General features: G+C 33.3%; 1 protein-coding gene across 3 annotated transcripts in view; it reads left to right on the top strand.

Annotated features, from left to right (window-relative positions):
- Positions 1 to 27,362, top strand: part of PDE10A (phosphodiesterase 10A) — a 466,245-nt gene that overhangs the window by 402,079 nt on the left and 36,804 nt on the right. For all 3 annotated transcript variants that reach the window (XM_003340456.4, XM_016429717.2, XM_056814385.1), the window contains one exon: positions 9,121 to 9,293. In XM_003340456.4, coding sequence (XP_003340504.2) covers positions 9,121 to 9,293 — 173 coding nt within the window. The remainder of the gene's footprint in view (positions 1 to 9,120; positions 9,294 to 27,362) is intronic.

The raw sequence follows: 27,362 nt of genomic DNA, 5'->3' as shown, positions 1-27,362 counted from the left end.
TTACACAAGGCAGTTAGGGTTAAGTGACTTGCCCAGTGTCACAAGCTAAGTAAATGTCTGAAGCCAGATTTGAACCTGGGATCTCCCATCTCCAAGCTTGGTTCTCTATCCACTGAACCACCTAGCTGCCCCTTTCTAGTAGTCTTTGATTTTAAAGCATGTGAATTAAAAATTTTACATTTTCTAAATTTACTTAAAACTCTGGCAGTAATTCAGTTCATATGCAAAATTGTAATGAGAAATACTCTTATACTCCACTCTTATTTTTGTTATATCACAATTTTTAGGGCTAATGGATATTTTAAATTCATCCTAATGCAAAATCAAAAAACTATTAATACTGGTAACATATGCTTCAAGTACAAAAAGTGAGAGAAAAAAGAAATCTCAAATACTCTATTGCACATACAAGGAAAAGCAACAATAAAAAAATTTTTTTAAACTCAAAAATATATAGTTCACATTCTATAAAAAGGTGTCAGCCAAGTAGAGGCACACTACAAAGGTTTCTCACCCAAAAATGATATCCATTTTTTTAACTTGGCCATGTTCCACAGAGTGAGAGCACATGATTTTCACCAAGTAACAGCTTTTAAAAACAGTAGTATACCTGCTAATGCACATTCAAAGTACCAAAATCTCCCAAATCATAAGAGCCCATTTAGTGACAATAGCAAACAAACTTGCTATCATTGGGATTCACATGAGTCTCTATAGCTACTTGCTGTGTGACATTTAAAAACCTATAAAGCTCATGGATACTTGTCACAAGTTCTCCAGATCTAGCCAATCTTTCAACCTTGGCGAAGATATTTCTAACAGTCAAGTACTACCATCATTCCAAAATGTGGCAGGAGAAACTAGGGGAAAACAACAACAGCAAAACCAAACAAATAAACAAAAAAAACCTCTCTCTACTGCTGATGAAAACCTTTTGGGTTTAGAATGTTACCAAGAATCTAGATCATTCTGGTAGAAAAGTAAAAACCATCCAGGAACCATAGGAAATTCTCCCTCTGGGAGTCATTCAGGGGTTACCAAGCCCCCTGGGAAAACCTCCCCATCTCCTGAATACAATTATAACCCATCATAGGGTAACTGAGCCCCTTAGAAAACCTCCTTCCTGTGGTATGAGACTGTAGCAGCCATAAAGGGCATGTATTTATATGTCCCATTCATTGCAATGTGGAGGTGAAGAACACAATACTTGAAAATCACTTCTGATATCTTATCCATTACATTTTTATAAATGAGGAGGTGGGGAATACTTCACTTCAACTACTAAATGGACCCTTGCCTCTTATTACAAATAACTCAAAGGTAGGCAAATGATCAGTCAGAGGTAGTGGTACTACTAGATATGTGAAAACCAGTTCTGAAGATCCATTAAAATCAATTGAGATTTTTAGCTCATTAAATTCTCCAAATGTTGTATATAGATTGTAACAAGTTTGATGAAGTCCATCTATCATCATCTATGTGACAATTAACAAAGGCAAAAAGGAACAAAAGGCCATTCAGGCAACATGTGACCTCGATGGATCTAGTGACAAATCTAGCATCCATAAGGACCTGTGGTTTTGTCATAGAAAAGGGCTTGTCCAAATTTTTTATGGACTTTTATAATGGTATTTTTCCAGTTCTGTCATAGGGAGCAGGTACAAATAAAGATAGTGTAACAGAACATGTAGCTAATTGCCAAAACACAGTAGCTGAAAATGACATAGTGTAACAGAAGATATAAGATTAGATTAATATGTCAACTTAAAAAAACAAAATTGAATTTTAAAGCAAACAATCAGCAAATACAATAAGCATAACAGGATACAGGCACTTGGTATTAAAAAAAGGTTTTACATGTGAACAATCAATCCAAGAGTACTTTTCTCCAATTTTGATAGCTGAGTTACAGAGACTTCTTCGCTCTTTGGAGGGGAATAAACTGAAACAGTTAACATCAGTAAGGCAATGGAGTCTGAAAAGGCTTAAAATTTACCTCTAGACTCATTGAGGTTTCTTCCTCTCCAGAGTATCATCATTCATCTAGATTCCTTTGGTCACACTTCTAGGATTTCCCATACCAAGGGGGATTTCTGCACTGAGCATAATGTGGACAAAACCCATATTGGATGTGTTGTAGAGACTGGGTAGAATCTCCCTTCTGCATCTGAAGATTACTCAAGATATATTTCAGTTGTTTTTTCTTGAGGAGGAATGGATACATTTAAAATTTTCCAATCAGTACAAGTACTCCCAGGAATGGTAGTAAGAAAAGACATCCTAAAACTGCTCTTTCATTGAGAAGGGTTATGCTTTTAAATTAAATTATTAAATCAGCAACAATTCTACTTCCTGTTCATATACATATATATATATGTATATATATATATGTATACATATATACATACATATATATATATATGTATAATACAGGCTACTCCTGATGGTCAGGAAACCAGAGCCTAATTTCCAAAAATCTGCTTTGCAGTCCACTGAGCTAATAGCTTCCCCCCTGCTATGCTGGGTTTTAGGGTCTAGAGGGTGGCATGGGAGATTCCCATGTGGGCTAAATCAGTTTAAATCCCAGAATCAATTTAAAATCATCTTGGACGCTAGAAGGGGGGTGGGGTGGTGAGCAGTGTGGGAAAAGCCCAATACCTCCAGCTTGTTGTGCTTCTGTGCTATTCTGGGGGCCATCTCAGCTGTTAGTAATATAAGGGAAATGTATACTTTACCTTCTGTGCAAGAAAAATGCCTCGCTCAAAAGACGCAGCAGGCGGGCAGTGGCTCCAGGCTTGGCAAGTACTCCCAGGCTAAGTCCTGCAGATCAAAGTGGGCAAGCAGAGATGCCACTTTGGGTCTCCTGTGCCAGGAAGACTCCAAAGAGAGTTCCCCTGAGGGGGAGGGCAAAAATGGCTGGTGAGAAACACGGTTTTCTCAAAATAATCTACTCCTCATCTTTACTCAAAGGCTATCTTAAAAAAGTCAAGGATTCTGCCTCTTTGTGGCTTGCCAACAATTTTAAATTTTAAATTAATGCCCAGTAACTCCATGTATTATATTTTATAAAGTTTATTAATAATCAATTGAAGTAGAAGAAGAAAAAATAGGAGTAAAAACTTAAGTATGACCATGTGAGTAAACTTTCCTGCCAAGCTTTCCCCCCAGCCTCTACATCCACATTTATGGGAAGAAGAGTGGGAGGGACATCAAAATGTATCATCTCTACATACACATTACACATGCAGTGTGAACACATAAATGAAATGCTGGATAAGAGAGTCCTAGGGAGGAAATGCTATCCACACAATATTAAAAAGGAAACATTTTGCTTCAACACAGGTGTTTGAAAGAAAGGTTTAAAGATATTTTCACCTACTTTTTTCTGTATACAAAATATAATGTATTCTTTCTTTGATGGCTGAGATCATTGTATTACATCAGAATCATTGCTATTCTTCTACAAATATACTATAAATTTAGAAGTTAGTGAGTACAGTGAGTGAAATTGAATTAAATCTATGGTGTTCTAAAAACAACATGAATGTAGTGGGATTTTTAAACACTAAATATCTGACATGAACTTGTTTTGCTCTCATTTGTATTTGTTGCTTTTTGCTCAAAGATGAGTTGTAAAGTGGGAGGGGTGGAAAATTAGATTTCAGTGATAAAGTTTGTAGTATTCCCTTTACAAAGTGTTAATTCTTAACTTAAATTGTTTGAACGATAAAGGACAAACATGTTTGCTTTAATAAGAACACACATTTATGTAGCACTTTACAGTTTATAGAAAATTCTCATCATAGCCTCATGAAATGCATATTTTGAACATTATCTCTGTTTTACAGAGGAGAAAACTGAGGCTCAGAGGAAAGAGTGGTCATGTAGCATTTCAGTATCAGAAACAGAATTCCAACTCAAATCTTTTCTGATTCTATGTCCAGTTCTCACTACACTATGTACATTGACTTGGTTTCTAATTCCATAACCCATAAGTCTTTATTTTCTCCAAGACAGGAAAAAAAATCAGCAAAGAATAATGGTTCATGAATTCCTTTCTAAATACAAATATACCCTAGAATCAGCTTAAAAGACACACTGTCTAATTCACACTGTTGGTTTAGTTTCAAGCTCATAGCATATGTCAGAAGAAGAGGGAATATTTAGCTTGGAGTTTAGCTTTAAGAGAAATGCTAGCTTTCTTTCAAGGATTTGAAGTGAGCTCACAGAAAGAAAGAAAGAAATAGAAATAGAAATTGTGGGATATAAGTTTGGCAGATTGATCCTCAATGTAGGAAAACATTCCTAAACAATTAGAGCCACTGAAAGCCAAAATATATTCCAGGAGAATAGTGAGAGCCTCAACTCTACTCCAGATTTTTAGGCAAAGATTGAAGGACTGCTTTGGGGGATATTGTTGAGAGAATTTCGCTCAGGTAAAAATTGTTTTACCTCAAAAGTTGTCCCCAAATCTGACGTTCTTTGATTCTTACATATGATATTCATTGAATTGACTTCTCTAATCGTTTTAAGTTTGGACAGCAACTCTGTAACACCTTGAATCTCATCATTTCTCAAAATTTAATCTGAACTTTGTAATTATAATCTCCAAGAGCACCCTCTTAGCTTTTTAATTCTCCCTTTCTTTGTATTCACACTATCCATTCTTCATCATTGAGGAATTATAGCATCATAGATACAGAACTAGAAGGGATCTCAGAGGTCCTTAATATAACCTGAGGAAATCTGAGGTTCAGGGAGATTAAATGCTCAAGGTTACACAGGGAAGAGGCTTTGAAGAGTGGGATTTGAGCCAAGGTCATTTGACTCAGGAGTCATGCCTCTGCCCCCCATACCACACTGCTGATCCTTTTGTCCATCCTTCTTGCTGTTCATTTTGCCTGAATTGCTTTCAAGAAACTCCATATTCAAAATTTGCCTCAGGTTCTACACCTTCCATGTTTCACTAGATACTATCCTAGGATATTTTGCTTCCTCAGTGCACACTACACTACACGCTACACTTTGTGGAATTGACCAATTCATTCTTCCTGACTGAGCCCCCAGCATGTGATTTCTCTGCTCCTGGACCTAAGTTCCTGAATATCACCACTAAAAATCACCAAATATAGCTGAGCTTTGACACTATTAAAAAACAAAACAAAACTACTCCCTTGAAAGTTCTAAGAAGACCTTTTACTTAAAATCCAGCATTTTTTTCTCACCTTCTTTGAATTGTTTTCAGCATTTGATAATAATTTAATAATTTTCCCTTAGATTTAGAGAAACTCGGCTTGAAGTTCTCCTACCTTTCTGTGTTCATTTTTTTTATCTCCTTCACTAACTCCTCCTCATTTTCTTACCTTTTATGTTGCCTCTTCCTTAAGGTTCTTTCCTTGGCTCTCTTCAGAAGGCATAGTCTCTCCCTTGGCACTTATCAGTCACAGGACTTAATGTCTGAAGGGACTTTGATGCTATTGAGTCCAAATTGCTGCTGAATAAGAATCCCTTCTAAACCAATGATCATCCAGCTTCCACTTGAAGGCTTAAAAAGGGGGCTCTGGTTGTAACCCATTTTACTTCTAGAAAATTCTAAACCTAGATTTGCCTTTTTGCAACTTTGCCATTCTGATTTCAAGGCTCCTGGTTCTACAGTATTGTTCCAAACAGAAGTAAATTATTATCTTCTCCATGAAAAACCTTGAGTATTTGAAGAAAATTATGTTTCTCCGCAAGTTCTTTTTCATGCCAAAAAAATATTCCTTTTGCCCTATCTTATAGCATATTCACCAATCCTTTTGAATGATATAGCACCTCCAAAGAGTCTTGAATATAATTATAGCAATATTCTCCACTTAATTGTAATTAATCAGGAAGTATTTGTTGAGCACATTATTATGTAAATAACATTGTTGGGAGAATATAAAGGAAATATAGGACATAGTCCTTCAAGGAGTTTTCAGTCTAGTAGAAGACACAGAATAAATAAATATGAAAGAATGAAAATATATAAAATTATAATTATATAAGGTTACATTTGGAAATTAATTCTCAATGTCATTTAGATCAAACTTATCACTTTACCAACAAAGAAATAGACTCAGGGAAGTAAAGTAATCTATATAGAGCCACAAAGGGAATTAATGGCCGATTCAAGAACTGTTTAGTTTTGTGAGCTTCATCTTTCCTTTACCCTGTGAAGTAATTTTTCTCCCCATTCAAAGTAACATATTTAATGTAATTTATATTTTAGTGCAAATTAGTTTAACTTCTTATCCTTAATTCTATTTATAATTTATATTTTATTTAAGAGGGCTATTTTAAAACAGCCATTTTGGAAAAGGGTTGGGGAACACTAGGATCTTTTTGATACCTCTCAAATCATACCATATCCATTGAATCTTGTTAGAGAATACCATAAACTGACCATGAAACCAAAAATGATAGTAGGAATGCTAATTGGACATATAAACATTTGCAGAATATGGGTATATTAATCCATTTTAGATTAAACTTAGCATTTTCTACACTAGACCTTTTTTATTTTATTTTATTTTATTTATTTATTTTTAAACCCTCACCTTCCGTCTTGTATTGGCTCCAAGGCAGAAGAGTGGTAAGGGCTAGGCAATGGGGGTCAAGTGACATGCCCAGGGTCACACAGCTGGGAAGTGTCTGAGGTCAGATTTGAACCTAGGACCTCCCGTCTCTAGGCCTTACTCTCAATCCACTGAGCCACCCAGCTGCCCCGTATTTTATTTTTTTAAAGAATAACATGTAGCCCAGTGCTTGACCATTAGTTTGTTGAATGAGACAGGTTTTGGTCTCATCATAAAAAAAAAAAATGGAGAACTTGGAAAATTCTAAAGACGAATACAATGTTGAATAAAGAACTGATCATCATGAGTTGGGAAAAAATTTCTTTATTGTCACTAACTTCTTGTTTCCTTTGTAATCATACTTATTTTACATGTTTCATGACATTATTCTGAGAAGAGTTCCATAGTCTTCTCAAGACTTCACAAGGGAGTCCATGATACAAAAAAATACTAAATACTTTTTATTTAATTAACCTAAGGTTATTTAACTTAGAGAAGATCCTTTTTGGTATTCTTACTATTATTTTTAAATATGACAAATACCTCAATATTAATTATGCTGATAAAATCATATAATGAGAATATTTGTTATTAAAATTATATTTTCTCATCGTCTTAACTTTAGAATTTTGGAACTATGTTTCATAGGATCAAAGACTTTGATGTGGAAGGGATCTCAGAGATCATTGATCTTAATATAAAATAAAAATCATACTCAAAAACTCATTGTAGTTTGCTGTTTCTTTGAAAGACCATAGTGATCTAAGTGATGTCAATCACAAATAAAAATGTAGACCACTAAATTTTATATAAGGGTACCTATGGTCACATATTGTCTTAGAAAACCATATGTTATCAATATGTATGTTCTATTATAATTTGTTAAGTATTCCTAATTACATTTTAATATGGGTAGAGGCTTGCATTCAAGAGGGTTGTGAGCCATCCATGGTGTTTGACACCTGTGATCTAACTACAGAAAACACTAGTATAAAAAGAACAAAACAACTCCAGGAGACATTTAAGGTTTTGAAGGGAAGTACCAGCCTTATCAATGTGTTTTTTTTCCCACTACACTTAGAGAAGAGCTATGATAGTTTCCCAAAGGGGCCTGAGACATTTATGAAATGTGAGTGCTTTTGATGTGTTTCAGTTCATTACAAGCATTTACTAAATGTCACAGTGAAATTGTACTTAAAAGATTGTTCTCTGAGCAAGATTCTCTTGTAATTCCAAATTATTTTAGGCAGACAGTCTTAGTGTAATATAATATAAAACTATATAATAATATTTAAGGAAATGGAGTCATATTAAGTTTAAATGCAGAATACTTTATCTGACAAACTGATATTAATTAAAGTAAAATAAATTAATGAAAAAATTGTATTTTAGTATATTTACATTATATAATACTTTGATCATACAGATAAAATCTTTCCTATATGAAAATTATGTTTTGAACTCAGAATCAAAAGTCTATTAAAGGACTACAAACTTGTAGTTATAGTTCAAATTCATAAAAACTTTATTGTTTGCAAATCTATAAATAGATCTAAACAGATATAGATACATATCTGTCTCTCCATAAAAAGATATATTTTACACTCATAAAGATATATAGATTCAATGAGTGTGTGTGGCTGAGTGTATAAATTATCTCATATCATCCTTACAACAAGCCCTGTGAAGTAGGTCTTAAAGGTTTTATTTTCATTTAATATGTGAAAGGAGTAGAAGGGAGAGGCATTTCATTTCCCCCCATAAGAATCACATATATAAAATTCAATGATCATGAAGTCTGAATTATTGGAATCACACTTAATTATCTTTTACTGTGTATGAAAGTACACAACTGTTTCCCATCTCTACTTAGGATATAACAAGACAAATGGCCTTAAATGAATTTCATCCACAGAGGTTTAAGTTAGAAAGTCTCTCCTGACAGTGAGTTGTTAAATAGTGAAATGAGGTACTGGTAGAGATTGTGGAATTATTCTTTGTTTCTTAAAACACTGAAAAGAACAATATTTTTTTCACATGTCTCAGTTTAGAAAAATATTCAGCAAACCAAAGGAAAAACTAGATGATCATGATCTTTCCAGGCTTGTATTTGTCTCTGTAAAATAGAAATTAATGGGTTGTAGTAGTTGTGAGATTTAAAGACCAAAGCCCAAACTGTAGTATTTAAGATTTGTTTGTGCTAGATTTTAGAGATGACCAAACAAACAAACAAACAAAAAAAATGTTTAAGTTTTGCATTGTGATGATTGGATTTTACCACATGTAGAGCTTGTTCATTCATTGTTTCCATGGTAGCAGCATTCTCTTAAAACTTTTCATGAGAAATCAGAAAGCTCATTTCATTAAAATCACTTCATACTGTCTGTTTCTTTATTTCTCAATTTTCATTAGCATGTAATGTGGCTATAGCTATCTTGTTCCAAATAACTGAAAGTATCACAAGATTAGAACTTTTGCTTTTTATTGGTCTCTTCTTTTTTTTATTTTTATTTTTTCATAGCTGGAAGGGCACAATATCTTCTCCTCTCTGAACTCCAGTGAATATGAGCAGGTGCTGGAGATCATCCGCAAAGCCATCATCGCCACAGACCTTGCTCTGTACTTTGGGAACAGAAAGCAGTTGGAGGAGATGTTCCAGACAGGATCGCTAAACCTTAATAATCAAGCACATAGGTAAAGAACAAATTCAGTTTAGAGATTTAGGCATAACTATGGGGATTTTATTTTTCATGAGCATAGAAAATTTAAAAAGTTCTATTCCCCAAAATTGGGTATTAGTAGATGACATTTGTATATGTGTTTATTTGAGTTTCTTAAATTTAAAATCCATTAAATGTTTGATTACTCTATACATTGTTTAAAGTATTAATTGTGCATATTAGAAAAAGGACATTTTAGAAATAGACATTGAAGATTATGCATTTCTATTAGAAATAAATTCAGAAAAACCGTTTTAACTTCATAGCTTTCTCAAGAATTTCATATACTATTTTGGGTTCATGATTTTTATGCTCTGGAATCAGTAGTTATTTTTAATTTCATCATCTTCATACTTGTACTTTTTTAGGTCACTGTGGTGTAGAAATCAAAAGGTTTAGTAATAATTTTTGATTATTTTGAATGCTTTGAATGCTTTGGTATTTGGTATTGGACATTCACTATCTTAAAAAAAATCAGTACCTATATTTGGTGAGCTTATACATATATATACATATATATATGATTACTCCAGCATATTAATGGATCTTGGATAGTCCCTCCAATTATGGAGATCACAACATATCCATTTTGCCCATCATGTGTATATCTTTTCCATATCCTCTCAAATGTTAGTTATGAGGCATATCTGTTGTGCTAGAGAGTATCTAGAGGAAGTGCATTCCCCTTAATATTATGAAGTACAAAGTAGTGGTTCCATTTGTTAGTAATTATAAAATTAATGAAAATGGCATGCTTTGGGGTTGGAAAAAACAAATGTTTACTTTCTATAAGGTCTTTTGAATTTACTATTTGTCGTCTAATCACCCTAATATAAAGTCACATTACCAAGCATACAACTATATTCAGGTATAAGATATAGATTCTGTGGTATAGGGAAAAATGTTTTGTCTTCATGTTTCCTACTAAATTACAAAAGCTTGGGACAGTTTACATTAACATTTACTTAGATTTGGGTTTTTTAAAAAATAAATCATAAATATATATTTGTTTTGCTCTGGTATTATTTTGTAGTCCTTGGAATATTTTATTATTTGTATTATGTATATATTTAGATTAGTAAGTACCAGGGTGAGTCTGAGTACTTTACTGTATATGCTTGTTCTAAATTTGGGTTAGTAACTTTTAAAATTTATTTTAATTTCAAACTTTTGAATGACAGTACTAACACATTGACCCATGTTAATTAAATTCATTAAAAAATCTTAGGATTGACAATATTTCAACTAATATCATGTTATGGAAATGTCAGTCCTGTCATAACATTTGAGTTCATAAAAGGCAGCTAAAAGCTATAAAACTATAAACTATAACTATTTATCCAATTTAATGTAGTAAAATTATCAAAATATCTAGCTTTTATTTTTATCCACCATTTTAAATTAATTTTTTCTCAATTACTTTTAAACAAAAATTTTTAACATTCTTTTAAAACAATTTTGAGTTAAAAATTCTCTCCCTTCCCTATCCTTGAAAAGGCAAGCAATTTTATATAGATATATGCATGTAGAACATTTCCATATTAACCATGTTGCAAAAGAAAACACAAACAAAAAAATGATAGTAAAAATAGTAAACTGAAATTTCCAGACACCTTCAACTCTTTCTCTGGAGAGGGATAGCATTTTTCATCATAAATCCTATGAAATTATCTTAGATCATTGCATTGCTGAGAATAGTTGTCATTCACAATACTGCTGTTACTATGAACAATGGGTCAGTTCATGTATTATTAGTTCATGTCTTCCAAGGTGTTTTCTGAAACTATCCTGTTTATCATTTCTTACAATACAATAGTATTCAAGCATAATCACAACTTGTTCAGACATTCCCTAATTAATGGGCACCATTCCCTCAACTTCCAATTCTTTACCACCACAAAAAGAACTGTTCTAAAATATATACATATGGGTTACTGGACCGTTATAAAACTCCAAGGACGTATTATCTGTAAATCTTCAAATTTCAAAGTAGTAATGCCCAACTAATTTTTTAAAAGTCAGCTAGGAAGGATGCTAAAAAATGAAAAGAATATAGAAAATTAATCTGTTCTTTGGAATTGTGCTTAGTCAGGGCATTAATCAGAGTTTCTGAGTCTTTCAAGGTATTTCAGTTTAGAGTATTGTTAAATAATTTATATTCTATGTCATGCTATATCAATTCATATAAGTCTTCTTAGGTTTTCATTTCTTACAGAGCAATGACATTTCATCATATTTACATGCCATAAATTATTTAGTATTTTGCCAAAAACATTTTCTGCATTTGTTGAAACAATCATGATTTTTATTGTTTTTATTAATGTTATCTGTTATGTTGACTTGAAGCACCTCCCCAACATTCTGTTATAAATCCAACCTGGTTATGGTGTATATGGTTTATGGATCTGTAGTTTTCTCTATTATGACTTTTTCTGGTTTAGGTTTTGATATTATATGAACATAGAGGTTTGCTTTCTTTTTTTTTAAATAGCTTTTGGAATATTAGAATTTATTATTATTTAAATATTTGATAGAATTTGTTAGTCAATAAATCGTGTCCTGTAATACTTTGTTTGGAGGTCATTTATAGCTTCTTTAATTAATTTTTCCAAGAAGGGATTGCTTAAAATTTACATTTAATTGTATTTTTAACATAAACATTTTATTTTTTTTTATTTTTATTTTTTTATTAAAACCCTTACCTTCCGTCTTGGAGTCAACACTGTGTATTGGCTCCAAGGCAGAAGAGTGGTAAGGGCTAGGCAATGGGGGTCAAGTGACTTGCCCAGGGTCACACAGCTGGGAAGTGTCTGAGACCAGATTTGAACCTAGGACCTCCCATCTCTAGGCCTGGCTCTCAATCCACTAAGCTACCCAGCTGCCCCCTAAACATTTTATATTTTTGCAAACATCCAATCGGGTCATTTAACTTTCTGTTTTTATTGACTTATATGTGTATAGTATTTCTCACTGTGTATCATTTTTCATTTTTTATGTTGGTAATTTGGTTTTCTTTGTAAAAATCAAGCTAAATAATGGTTTCTTTATTTTATTTATTTTTTCTTTCTGAAATTCTTACTTTCTGTCTGTGCATTGGTTCCAAGGAAGAAGATTAGTAAGGACTAGGCAATTAGGGGCTAAATGACTTACCCAGGATCAGACAGCTTGGAAGTGAATGAGATTCGATTTTGAAACCAATAGCTTCTGTCTCTAAGTCTGGCTCTCAGTCCACTGAGACACCAATGTCTCCTCTACATATTTTTTTACTGAGAAGCCCTACTTTTCTTTATTAGTTCTATTTTTATTTTTCAGTCTTTTTAGATCTGTTACTTGATTTTCAGAATTTATTTTTTGGTGTTTAATTAAAGTTGTAAAATGTGTTTATTTTTGGGTTGTATGTCAAATTCATTGATTTGGTCTTTCAATCTTTGGTTGGTGAAGATATTTAGAGATTTACATTTTCCCCAAAGATCTGTTTATTTCCATTACACAAATTTTGGTGTGTTTTTCTGATTTTAGTCATTTTTAATGAAATTATAATGTCTTGTGTTTGTTCATTGACCCACAAAAATTTTTACAACCCTTATCTTCCATCTTAGAATTAATACTGTGTATTGGTTCTAAGGCAGAAGAGTGGTAAGGGCTAGGCAGTGGGGGTAAGTGACTTGCCCAGGGTCACATAGCTAGGAAGTGTTTGAGGCCACATTTGAACCCAGGACCTACCCTCTCAGGTCCTGGCTTTCAATCCACTGAGCTACCTAACTGCTGCCAACTCACAAGTTCCTTAGAATTAAGTCATTGTTATTTTCTCCTTTGATTTTCATGATTTCAATTTTAGAATTTTGGGGAAATCTTTTATACAAGTTTTAGTCACCTTCCTAATTTGTTGATCTGATATTTCATTCTTTGATGAAAGTGTTATGAAGTACAAATTTCCCCCTGAAGACAGCTTTGCTGACTTCCTCAAAATTTTAGTATTTTATTTTGGCTTATTATTTTTATAATGTTTAATGAAATTGAGTGATTTTATGATTTGTTCTTTAAACCACCTATTCTTAAGATTATGTTATCTTGTCTCCAATTAATTTCAATAATTTCCTCAATAGTTTCACATTAAATATATATTTTTTTTTATTTCATTGTAGTTCTTATAAGATGTTTCTCAGATTCCTGCTTTTCTATGTTTGTCTGTTTGTGTTTGGACTCAATTACATAGCCACGTTTTCACACCCAAGAAATATCAATATTAATACTACTAATATCTAACATTTACATAACACTTACTATGAACCAGGGACAGTATTAAGTACTTTATAATTATTTTTTTATTTGATCCTGACAACATCCAGAGGAAGGGAGGTATTATTACCCCATTTTACAGATGAAGAAATAAGGCAAAAAAGATTTAAGTGATTTGCCCAGGGTCACATGTCTTGTAAGTGACTGTTTGGGAGTTCAGTTCCTCCTGACTCCAGACATGATGTTCTACCAGAGGTCTATCATACCTAGCATTCTTAAAATTCTATTCAGATCATTAATTTCTTACTTGTTTATTTTTAATTAGAGTTATTTAGATCCAAAGCAGGTAAATTGAAGTCCTATACCTGTGATGGTGAACCTATGGCATATGTACGGCACACAGAGACCTCTGTGGGCATGCACAGGCCCCTAGCTCAGTGGGCTGGGAGCCTGGCCCCACCTCCAATACAGGGGCTGGGGCATTCTAGCCTCCCTCTACCATCTAAGGCTGAGCGAGGCTGCCCAGTGCAGCCTCAGCAGCCCCCACTGACTGTGTAGCCCCGCCCCCAAGTGCAGGCACAGCATGCAGTTGGGGGCGGGGCATAGCATGCAATGGGAGTGGGCACTGGCAGGCAGTCTGGGGGGGTTGGGCATGGCACGGGTCTCCAAAAGGTTTGCCATCATTGTCCTCTACTATTTTAGTTTTACTGTCTGTTGCTAACTGTAACTATTCAACTTTTCCTTTAAGCATTTAGATGCTGTTTGTATGAGTTTAGTGTCAATATTACTTTGTCTATGATACCTTTCAGCAAAATGTAGTATACCTTTCAGCAAAATGTAGTTTCCCTTTTTATCTCTTTTAATTAAGTCTATCTTTTCTATTGCCTGAATTACGATACTGTTTCCCTTGACTTTTTTTTTATTTCACTTGATTCATGATAGTTTTTAACTCTGTGTGCATCATGCCAGTACTCTTCGCTTGGTACAGTTTGCTTCAATTCTCTTCTGCCTCTCTTCTTTTCACTGATGCAGAACCCAATTATAGGTTTTGTCCTTTTTTAATCTCTTTCTGAGATGTTCCCTCTAGTTAGATGCTAATTAGGACTAACCCCTCCCCAAACCTCTTTTCTTTTTTCTTTAAAAAAAATTTTTTTTTTCTAAAACCTTTACCTTCCATCCTAGAATCAATGTTGTGTATTGGATCCAAGGTAGAAGAGCGGTAAGGACTAGGGTCACATAGCTAGGAAGTGTCAGAGGTCAGATTTGAACCCAGGACCTCCCGTCTCTGGGCTTGGCTCTCAATACACTGAGCTACCCAGCTACCCTCCCCAACCTCTTTTCCCATTTATTGCCTTGTTCTTCCTTTAAACTTAACTTAAACTTCCCCCTCCCATTGTTGAGTGAAATATATATTTCTTTTTACCCCATTCTCTGCATGTGAATATTCTTCCCAACTTTGAAAAATTCATATAAAAGTAAGGTTTCAGTGTCAAACACACTCTTTCCACCAAGTTTGTATATGATCTTCTCATTGTATTCCCTGGTTGTATGAGATATTTTCTCCCACATTTCCTTTCCCCAATCCCTAGTACTTTTTTTAAACTTTTTTACTCCTTACTTTCATTCTTCTAACAAGATCATCAAAACATTACAAAATACCTCCCAGGTCCTCTGTCTTTTTGGATTCCCTATTGATGAAAGAGTTCTGAGGAGACATGAATAATTTCTCCATACTGGAATATAAATATTTTATCTTTTTTTAATCCCTTATGACTGTTCACTCACAGTTGTTTTTGTATTTCTTTTGAGGACTGTGTTGTTTGTAGTTTAAGTTACTGTGCAGCTTTGGTCTTTTTATGAGGAATGCTTAGAAATTCTCTATTTCAATAAAAATCTAGTTTTTCCCTCTGTAAGATTATATTCATGTTTTCTGGATAAATTATACTTCGTTATAAGCCTAGATTCTTTGCTTTCTGGAATATCATATTCCAAGCTTTAAATTCTTTTTAGTGGTGGTTGCTAAGTTTTGTGTATTTTTACAACATCTCCTCAAGGAGAACAAACATTTCTTAAACTCCTATTATGTTTTATGTTCTGTGCTAATTACACTTTACACACATTTGATCAAAGGAAGCTATAGTAAAATCTAAATCTTACATGACTGATTCTAAATTTAAGGTGATTTACCTTTCAATTTCCTATTTCAAGCCATTAATCAATCATCAGGTATTTATTAAACACTTAACACTGTGTTAACCATCAAGGATACAAAGAAAATGCAAGAAATAATCCTTTTCCTCAAGAAGCTTACATTTCCATGAGGTTTTCAACATAAATAAAACAGAGCATAGAAGATAAATACAGAATATGACGGGTAAAAACTTTTCTTTTCCTTTATTCAAAAGCCCATCTTCTATATTGATCCTCTCCTAATTTTAGTGCTTTCTTGCTTTCTTCCATCAGTCAATTACGTACCATTTGTCCTACATATAACTTGTATGTATATATTCATTTGCATGTTGTCTCCCTTATTAGACTGCAAACTCCTTGACTGTAGAGAATGCCTTTCACATCTTTTTGTATTCCTAGAGTTTGCCACAGTGCTGGACACATAGTAGGGATGTAATAAATGCTTATTATTTAGTTTTATTGTCTCCCAGATTTGAATTTTTGAAGATTACCAGGTCTGATATCTTTTGACAAAATCATTTAATCATTTAATAGTTCTTTGATATGAATTATCTTTCCATTGACTGTAGAAATTCATGTTTGTCTTACCCCTATACCCTCAGGGCTGCTTCTATAAGTAATATAGAGTTTTCTTTTTAAAATACTTAACTAATTTCTAGAGGTTCATATGAAAATTGCATTTATGAAAAGCAGAGTCTTCAAGCTTCCCCAATAAGAAAGATTTTTAAAATTAATTTATCATTTAAAATGAGAGGTCTTATAAGGATTGTGTTCATTTAATCCTCTTACTATTTTCTATTATGATATCTGTATCTTCTGGTCCCTTCATTTTGCAGCCCTAGTCATTCTTTTTTTTTTTCTAAACTGTTTTTTTAAGCTGTTTTCCATGTTTACATGATTCATTTTCTTTACTTCCCCTTTTCTCTACCTCCTTCCAGATCTAACAGGAAATTCCATTGGTTTGTACAAATGTTGTCACTTGATAACTATTTTCATATTAGTCATTTTTGCTATAGAGCGATTTTTTTAAGGCCTAAACGCTAAATCATATACTCAGATATACATCTGATAAGTGATGTCATATGTTTTGCTTTTGCATTTCTACTTCTATAGTTCTTTTTCTCAATGTAGTTAACATTCTTTTACATAAGTCCTTCAGGAGTGTCCTGGCTTACTGCATTGTTACTAATAGCAAAGCCTATTATATCAGATTGTTCCACAATGTTTTACTTTCTGTGTACAGTACAATGTTCTTCTGGTTCTGGTCTTTTCACTCTGCATCAGTTCATGGAGGTTCTCCCAGTTTATATGGAAAGCTTCCAATCATAAACTCTTACAGCACAATAATATTCCATCACCATCAGATGCCACAATTTATTTAGCCATTCCCTCATCGAAGGGCATCCCCTCATTTTTCCAATTTTTGCTACCTCAAAGAGCACATCTATAAAATATTTTTGTACAAATATTTTTCCTTATTATCTCTTTGGGTTACAAACCCAGCAGGGGCATGGTTGGCTCAAAGGGCATACAGTCTTTTAAAACTCTTTGGGCATAGTTCCAAAATGCCCTTCAAAATGGCTTGATTAATTTACAACTCCACCAGCAATTCATTAGTGTCCTGATTTTGCCACATTGCCTCCAACATTTATTTCCTTTACTGTCATATTGGCCAATCTGCTGCTAGGGGTGAGGTGATACCTCAGCATTATTTTAATTTGCATTTCTCTAATTATTTTTTATGTGCTTATTGATAATTTTAATTTTTCATCTGAAAACTGTTTATTCATGTCCCTTGCCCATTTGTCAATTGGGGAATGGCTTGACTTTTTGTACATTTGACTTAGCTCCTTATAAATTTGGGTAATGAGACCATTGTCAGAAGTTTGGTTATAAAGAATTTTTCCCAATTTGTTGCTTCTCTTCTAATTTTGGTTGCATTGGTTTTGTTTGTACAGAAACTTTTTTAATTTAATATAATTAAAGTCATCCATTTTACATTTTGCAATGTTCTCTATCTCTTAATTGGTCTTAAATTCCTTCCTTTCCCATAGATCTGACAGGTATACTGTTAACCTAATTTATTTATGTTAACCTAATTCTATTTATTATTATATTATATTATTATTTATTATTAATTCTATTTATATTACCTAACCTATTCTATGTTAACATAATTTATTTATGATTTCCTTCTTTATATTTAAGTCATTTATCCACTCTGAGTTAATCTTGGTATAGGGTGTAAGATGTTGATCTAAGTCTTTCTCCCATATTGTTTTCCAATTCTCTTAGTAGTTTTTGTCAAATAGTGGTTTCTTGTCCCAAAAGATAGGATCTTTGGGTTTATTGAACACTCTCTTGCTATTGTCGTTTACTCCAAGTCTATTCCATTGATCCTCCCTTCTGTCTCTAAGCCAGTACCATATAGTTTTAATGATCATTGATTTATAGTATTGTTTGTGATCTGATAAAGCTAGACCTGCATTCTTCACATTTTTCACATTATTTCCCTTGTATTCTTGATCTTTTATTCTTTCAGATGAAGTTTGTAATATTTTTTCTAATTCTATTTAAAAAGTGTTTTGGTAGTTTGATAGGCATAGCACTGAATAAGTAAAGTAGGGTTGTCATTTTTATTATATAAGTTCATCCTACTCATGAGCAGTTGATATTTTTCCAATTGTTTAGATCTATTTTTATTTATGTGAAGTTTTTTGTAGTTATTTTCATATAATTCCTGAATTTGTCTTGGCAAGTAGATTCTCAGGTATTTTATCTTGTCTAGAATAATTTTAAATGGAATTTCTCTTTCTAACTCTTGCTGTTGGGTTTTGTTGGAAACATATAGGAATGCTGTTGATTGATGTGGGTCTATCTTGGACCCTGCAATTTTGTTAATTATTTCCACTAGCCTTTTAGTTGATTTTCTGGAATTCTCTAGGTATACCACCATTCCATTTGTAACGAGTGATACTTTGGTTTCCTCATTGCCTACTTTGATCCCTTTAATTTCTTTTTTCTTCTCTAATTGCTACTGCCAACATTTCTAGTACAGTATTAAATTGTAGTGGTGAAAATGGGTATTCCTGCTTCACTCCTGATCATATTTGGAAAGCATCTAACTTATCCCAATTGCAGTTGATAGTTGCTGCTGATTTTAAATAAATATTGTTTATTATTTTGAGGAAAGGCCTTTCTATTCCTATACTTCCTAGTATTTTCAATCGAATGGGTGTTGTGTTTTGTCAAAAGTTTTTTTTTCTGCATCTGTTGAGATAATCATGTGATTTCTGCTAGTTTCACTATTGTTCTGGTCAGTTGTACTGATATTTTTTATAATATTAAACCAGCCTTGCATTCCTGGTATAAATCCCATCTTGCCACAGTGAATAAATAATCCTTATGATAATTTGTTGTAGCCTTTTACCTAGTATTTTATAATATTTTTGCATCTCTGTTCATTAAGGAGATTGGTCTATAGTTTTCCTCCTCAGTTTTTGTTTTCCTGGCTTGGGAATCAGTACCTTCTTTGCCTATTTTATCAAATAGTTTGTAGAGTATTGGAATTAATTGATCTTTAAATGTTTGATAGAATTCATTTGTGAAACCATCTGTTCCTGGTGATTTTTTCTTAGGGAGTTCTTTGATGGCTTGTTCAATTTCTTTTTCTGAGACTGGATTATTTAAGTATTCTATTTCCTTTTCTGTTAATCTAGGTAATTTATACTTTGTAAATATTCATCCATTTCACCTAGATTGACATATGTATTGCCATATATTTTGCAAAATATTTCTTAATAATTACCCTAATTTCCTCTTCATTATTGGTGAAGTCACCCTTTTCATTCATTATACTGTGAATTCAAAGGTGTGAATCCTAGGAGGAGAGTTACTACCTTCGGAGGATGAGAGGTGTGACAATTTTGGAAACTGAAATTGGCCCCTGTGAAGAGGCCACCACCATAACAGCTACAAAATCCTTCAGCTGGCAGTCTTGTGAAGTTGAGTCTTATGGAGAGTGTCTCTTGGAGATAATCTTCTAGGAAACATCATTGGAGACTGCAGCATGGATCCCGACTTCAACTTAGACTCTGACTCCTGGACTACTTGGTTGGGTGAGTGAGAAGGCTGACTCTCTTCCTAGTTTCCTAAGAGACTAGCTTCCATCTTGGAGGAAGCCATGTGATTGCTCACTGCTGGCCCTCCTGGCTGAGGACTAGTATAGGTATTTTCTCTAATCTCTTACATATTTCTCTACTTTATTGTTTCCTCTTTATTTTGGTAAATAAATTGCATCCAACCATTAAATTTAACCTTTACACACTCAGAGTTATGATTACCACCTGTGTATTCCCTATCATTTTGATTTCCTCTTTTAGTCCTGCCCTTTCTTATTTCACTATTTCCTTCTATACCAGCGGTTTGCTTTTAATCAAACCTTCCCTTATTATGCTTTCCTTCCCACACCCTTCCTTCTTATTCCTCTCTTATTTCTCTTCAAGGTCTATTAATCATTACTCCCATGAAACTTTCCTTCCCTTTTAGTACTCCCTGCCCTTCTCCCCCCACTTTGTTATTCCTTCTCAACTTCCTGTAGGGTAATATAGAATTCTATACCCCAATAGATCTGGCTATTCTTCCCTCTCAGAACTGATTCCACTGAGAATAAGGTTTAAGTATTACCTATTACCACTCTCTTCCTCCCCTTATTACAATAGTATTCTCCTTGCCCCTCCATGTGCCTCTTAATGTGGTATAATTTATCCTATTTTTCTTTTTCCTTCAATTTTCTCTTAGTACTATCCTCTTTTTTGTCCCCCCATTTTTTCACATATCATCTCTAATAACTTAATACCACAGGCTCTGCCTATGAATAATTCTTCTATCTACTATGATAATGAAAACAATTTTTAAGAATTATAAATATCATTTTTCCATATAGAAATATAAACAAATTGACCTTACTGAAACTCTTAATTTTTTCCCCCTCTTTCTTATTTAACTTTTCATCTTTCTCTTGAACTTTGTATTTGGACATCAGATTTTCTATTTACTTCTGGCTTTTTCTTTATGAATGCTTGAAAGTCTTCTGTTTTGTTAAATGCCCATACTTTCCCCTGAAAGTATATAGTCAGTTTTCATTGGTAGGTGATTCTTGGTTGTAGACTCAATTATCTTGACTTCCAAGCCTTGTGGTCTTTTAGTGTGGAGGCTGGCAGATACTTTTGTAGGAATTAAAATTTAGGGGTTTGACTAAAGTATGATAATTCTAAAGTAATATTGTGGTTACCAACTAAATATATTATAGCTCAAGTCAATATTACTTTTAATAGCTTTTATTTACAAAGAGATGGAAATAGTGAAAGTAGAGAAATGTAAGAAGAGGATGGAGAAAATATCTAACCTATCACACTAAATGTTGCTCCAATGTCTGGCTCAGCCCTGGCAGGGCTTGTTAACCCTCAGCCAGAGGACCCAGCAATGTTTTATACAAAGGTTCCAGCAACTCAGCCTCCTTCAGAAGAAGGAAACCTCTCTGCAACAAATCTCTTCTGAAGCCAGGAAGTGAAGGCCAGTTGCTCACTAACCCAAGATGAAGTCCAAAGGAGAAGATCCAAGAGTAGTCCAAGAAGCCAAGGTCCCAGGTCAAAGCTGAGGTCCAAGTCTAAAGCTACCTCCAAGAGGCAAGTCACGAGCCAAAGCTCCAACCCAAAGACTCAAGCTAAAGTCTCACTGGAGAGGAAGTTCAGGATTTTTTATTGTCCTTTTCCCACATCACTTCCTGTCCCCTTCTCTCTTCACAGGGACCAATAACAGCTTTCAAATTGCCTAGCACTGCTCAAGGGAGCAGTGTCTGTGGGATCCACCTCTCATCCTTTGAAGGTGTAATCTTTTATCAAAGGATTCACAAGTTTCTGACTGATTGAGTTAAAAGGGTGGAGCTTTCCAAGTAAGTGATTTGTGAACTCCCTTACTTAGTGTTAAGTATGGGTGTTTAAGTTTTTGGTTGATTAATTCAAGATAGAGAAAGAGAATAAAGAATCCCCTTCCATACTGTGTAATTCTGATTAGAGCTCCTTGATATCTGTATTCTCTCTTTATGACTGCTTGCAATATTTTCTCCTTGGTCTGGAAGCTCTTGAATTTGGCTACAACATTCCTGGGGGTTGTCTTTTGGGGATTTAATGTAGGGGTTTATTTATGGATTCTTTCACTGCCTATTTTGCCCTCTTGTTCAAGAATATCAGGGTGGTATTCTTGTATAATATCTTATGATATGATTTCAAAGCTTTTATTTTGTTCCAGACTTTCTAGTAGACTAATAATTCGCAAACTGTCTCTTGTGGATCTGTTTTCCAGGTTGGTTGTGTTTCCAATGAGATATTTCATGTTTCCTTCTATTTTTTTTCATTCTTTTGATTATGCAGTATTAATTCATGCTATCTTGTGAGATTATTAGCTTCTACTTGCCCAATTCTAGTTTTTAAAGACTGATTTTCATCTATGATCTTTTGATTTTCCTTATTGGTTTGGTCTATCCTGCTTTTTATGGTTTCTAGCAGGTCAATTCTAATCTCTAATTTGCTTATTACTTCATTTGATTTCTGTACCTCTTTTCCCATATGGACAATTTTGTCTTTTAAGCTGTTATTTTCTTTGTTTTTTTTTGGTATTATTTTCATTTCTATTTCCAACTTTTCTTCCATCTTTTCTCTATCTTTCTTACTTGGTTCTTAAACTCATTTTTGAGTTCCTGAAGTGGTTGTGATGAATTTTCATTTTTTTTTTGGAGAGTTTGGATATTTGCTTGTCTGTCACTCCCTGTTGTTGCTTCTGTATTTTGCTTTTTCTCCATAGAAGTTATCCAGGGTCAAGAGTTGTTTTTTCTTGTTGCTTGTTTCTTTTGTCACTGGTGTATTAGGGTTCCTGAATGTTGATTGCTTTCTTAGCTTCTGTCTCACAGGGCTTTGCTTTGGTAGTATCTCCCCTTCCTACTCAGAAGCCTGAGTAAGGACAGGTGATGTGATATTCTTTGTGTAGCTAGCTTTGTGTAGCTAGCATTTTGCCCTGAGGCTATCTTTACATCTCCTGCTACCTCAGCTGTACCCAGCCCTACCTCTGCCCAAGCTCCACACTCTGTTGCCCAGGCTCCATGTTCTTCAGCCTCAGGTCTCAAGTCTCCCTCCCAAGACCTGGCACTGTCCCCACACTGCCCCCCCCCACATATCTGTAGTACCCTTAGCCAGCCTCTGAGAATTTAGAGTTTGCCAGGGCCCTTGCTCTGACTCTGGTGTGGTAGGTAGTTTGGGGAAAGGGTGATCAGCTTGCCCTTTGATAAATGCAGCTTCACCTCCTTATAGTGTAGAATCCCCAAATAGCACATACCTTTAAGGCTGTATCCCATGGGAGAGCCCCTTAATTGTCTGATTTTGATTTCTGTCCTTTTGAGATGCTTTGCAATGATCAACTGAAAGGAGATTCAAAAGACTCCTACTCTTAAGCTGCCCTCTCGTCTCTGCCACCCTAGTGTTAATCTGGGAGACTGTGTAGTAGTTTTGACTACTTTCTTTCTTTGACTGCTTTCACAAAGTTATTTTTCTAGATTTTGCTTTTATTTACTGGTTATGGTATAACCACTTTGTGGGAAATATTTGTAGATTCAAAACAATCTATCATTCTTCCCATTTCATTGTGTACAGTTTTCATATAATATGGTGGCATCATGAGGGAAGTTTTCAGAGTACCTTTCTAGAAATGGTTTGCTTGTAAAAAAATGTATAAGGGTCATAAATTAGTATCTACCACTGCAGAAGGTACAAAGATGTTGTAGGAAGTAAAGTTTCAAAGGATTCTCCATCTGCTCAGTCCAAATTAATTCCCTCATATTTTCTTTCCTTATATTATATTCTTTGAATTCTACCAACCTTTTATTTTGATGCTTGTTTCAGAATTGATTCCAGATGCCCTGGCTTTTGAACTTTTTTAACTTCTTCCTGCCAAGACTTCTTACCTCCTCAATGTAAATGTACTTGTTTAAAATGAGCTTTTCTTGAGGGCACCAATGAATAATGAGTTTTCTTCTGTTGTTTTAGTTCATAATAAACCAATATGAAGAAAAATACTCTGCCCTTTCACTAGTTTTATTTTTGATAAAATACTCCGGTCATGGAAAATTTTAGATTTTTTTATCATTTCACTATGTAGATATTCCTACTTAAAGATGAGATGTGAAAAATTTTCATCACTATGAATATATATTTATGCTACCTTTCCATCATATTAAAGCTAATCACATATGATTATTTACCCCCATGATTGTAACTAATGTTTATTAAATAATTGTTACACATTTATTAAGTATTTTTTCATATATTACAAAGTGCTTTGTCATCCTACTCATCATCCCTATAATTTTTTGATTCTGTGATCAAGGTACTCACTATAAAATATTTATGAATTTCTTTTAGATGGATGAAAAAGTAGGACAGGAACAGAAACATAGTAATTTATGGTGAATATTAGCCTAAAATTATTTTCTAAATTCTTAATGACAACTTCTTCCCATGCTTCAGGTGAAATTATGTCTATTTGCTCCTCATTAACATTAATCCTAGTAGGGAAGACTTGAAATCAGAATATTCTGATTAATAATAATAATGATTGCAAACATGGATATAACACTTTATAATTCCAAAGATGTTTTATCGCATTTAATCCTTACAACAACCCTTAAGATGTTGGTGCTATTATTCTAATTTTTTATGTAGTAGATGGAAATCCAGCTTAGACAAGTGCTTAAAATCATTCTGAAGAGAATATTTTTCAGAACAACATTCACTTCCATCCTGAAATCCTGAAATCATAGAATTTCACAATTGGAAGGGACTTTAGTAGCCATCTTGTCCAGTCTGTGATTCTTTTGCAACATTCTAAAAAGAATTTAACAGTCATTTGATTTGGAGAAAACTAGGTAGTGCATGTGATCGACCAACAAGCCAGGAGTCAGATATTTGGTAATTGTATGACTTTGGGCAAGTCATTTGACTTCTTCTGGTGTCAGTTTCCTCAGTTGTAAAATTGTAAAAAGAATCTATCTCCCAGGGTTGTTATAAGGATCAAAAGAGATAGTATAACATTTAACACAGTGCCTGGCACATAATAGGTACTCAATAAATGTTTATTTACTTTCTTTTTTGCTTACAGATCATCCATATGTTAAAAATTTACCTTTACATTCTGAGACAACTTTATTCTATTCTTAGGTAACTTTTAAAATGAAGTTTTTCCTAGTAATACCCTAAGTTTTCAACTTCTAACCACTGCCTTTAGCTCTTCCCTTTTGAGTCATATAGAGCAAGCCTAATACATATTTTAAAAGACATTCATTATTCCTCATGTCATAATAATATTCTTTACATTCATATATCACATTTTGTTTAGTCATTCCATAATTGACAGGTAACTCCTTATTTTCATTTTTTGCCTCTAAAAAAAGAACTTCTAAATATTTTTTATAAAATGTCTTTTTCCTCTGTGATGTCTTTGGGATAGAAGATTGATAGTTATGTTACAAGATTTAAAGTATGCTCAGTTTTATGCGTTTTTGGATATGGTTTAAAATTTCCTTTCAAAAGGGTTGAACCAATTAATTCAGGAGCTCCATAGACAGTACATTTCTCAGAGTTTCTCCAGCAATTGTCATTTGATTTTTCCCATCTCCACCAATCTGATAGGTGTGAAGCAGAAACTTAAAATTGTTTTAATTTATATTTCTTCTTAGTAATTTGGAGCATTTTTTCATATGCTTATTGGTTGTTTAGATTTCTTAAGAAGTAGATGTTCATATCATTTGACCATCTCAAATAAATAACTATCATTGTGTGTGTGTTGGTGTGTATTTGAAATTATTCCTTATTTTGGATTATAGACATTTATCAGAAGAAACATATTACAAAGATTTTTTTCCAGTTAATTGTTTTCCTTCTAGTTTTAACTACATTGCTTTTATTTGTGCATCATTTTTTATGTAATCAATATTGTTCATTTTATCCTCTCTGGTCCTCTCTATCCCTTGTTTAATCTTAAACCCTTTCCCACCCATAGTTGTGAAAGATAATTTCTTCATCACTCCTCTAATTTGTTTATTATTTGACATTTTATATGGATTCATCTGGGAGCTTATCTACATATATACTGTGAAATGTTACTCTTAAATTAATTTCTTCCAGCCTCATTTCTAGATTTCTCTGAATTTTTTTTGTTTAATAGTGAGCTTACACTCAATAATTGCAGTCTTTGGGTTTATTAAACAAGCCATTATTATGTTCTTTCTTTTGTATGTTGCTATAACTAAACTGTTTCACTGCTTAACTTTTCTTATTTTTTAATTGATAACAAATAGTCTTAATATGATTGAGATTTGGTACTGTAGGCACCACACTTTTATCCAGTTAAATTTTTTTCTTCGACATTTTTGATCTCCCAATGAAATTTGTTAGTTTTTACATCTATAAATTAAATATTATTTATTTTTATCATAGCAACATTACATAATATATTATAATAATATATCAATAGTAACTATTTGCTATATTGTTATGTATATATAAGTAATACATTATTAACAAAGTAACATGGATTGGCAAATACTGTAAATTAATTTAATGTAGTATTAATATTTTTGTTATTGGTACACTGCAGCTAGAAACAGTGGTTTATTTAAGTCTATTATATTTATTAAGATTGCTTTGTAGTTATATTCATGTTTTTTTATGTCTTGGTTGGTGGACTTATAAATATTTTATATATACTTGAATTATTTTGAATGATGACTTTTTCTGTCTTTTCCTTATGAATTTTGATACATTTTGGGGGGCATTTTTATCCTACTACTTGGCTAAAATTAATAATTGCTTCTCTTATTTTTATATGTTTTATATAATTCTTATAAACACTATCATTTCATCAGCAAAAAGCAATAATTTTAATTTCTTCTGTGCCTGTTTCTTCTTTTTTATCCCTTTAGCTGGTATTTCTAGACCCAAGTTAAATGATAGTATTAAAATAAACACACTTGCTTTATAACACTGATCACTGATCTTATTAGAATAGGTTCCGGTTTAGCTCCATTATATATATAATACTGGCTCTTGGGTTTAGATAGATGCTATTTACAGTATTCAATAAAGGAAACCAACTGTTCTTCAAATTTTCTGTGTTCTGATATGTTTGAAGTGAAGAATTAGGTGGCTGAAACTCATCCCCTTGTTATTGAAAGTGGATCAAATCATTTCTCAGTGTTAAGCAAAATTCTTAGGTAGGAATGGTGAACTCTGAGTCCTTTCTGACTCCTCCAAAATTTTTTTCCCTCATTTTAAAGATTAAGTATTTTGGTTTTTCTCCACTGGAACACATGTTAAGAAAGAACAAATGGACATAGTTCAATTAGTAAAACAGAGATAATGATCATTAAGCTCTCCAGAACAAATTATTTTACTTCCATTAATGGTATAGATTAAGTCAGTTGAGATTTGACTTTAATATTAAATCACTTTTAATATTGTAAGCTTAGATATACTTTGTTTCTTAGCAAGATAGTTCTGTAATTTAG

Source organism: Monodelphis domestica, chromosome 2 (genome assembly GCF_027887165.1).
Source record: "Monodelphis domestica isolate mMonDom1 chromosome 2, mMonDom1.pri, whole genome shotgun sequence".
NCBI lineage: Eukaryota > Metazoa > Chordata > Mammalia > Didelphimorphia > Didelphidae > Monodelphis > Monodelphis domestica.
Note: the sequence above shows the minus strand (reverse complement) of the source record. Positions and strands in the feature narration are given on the sequence as shown.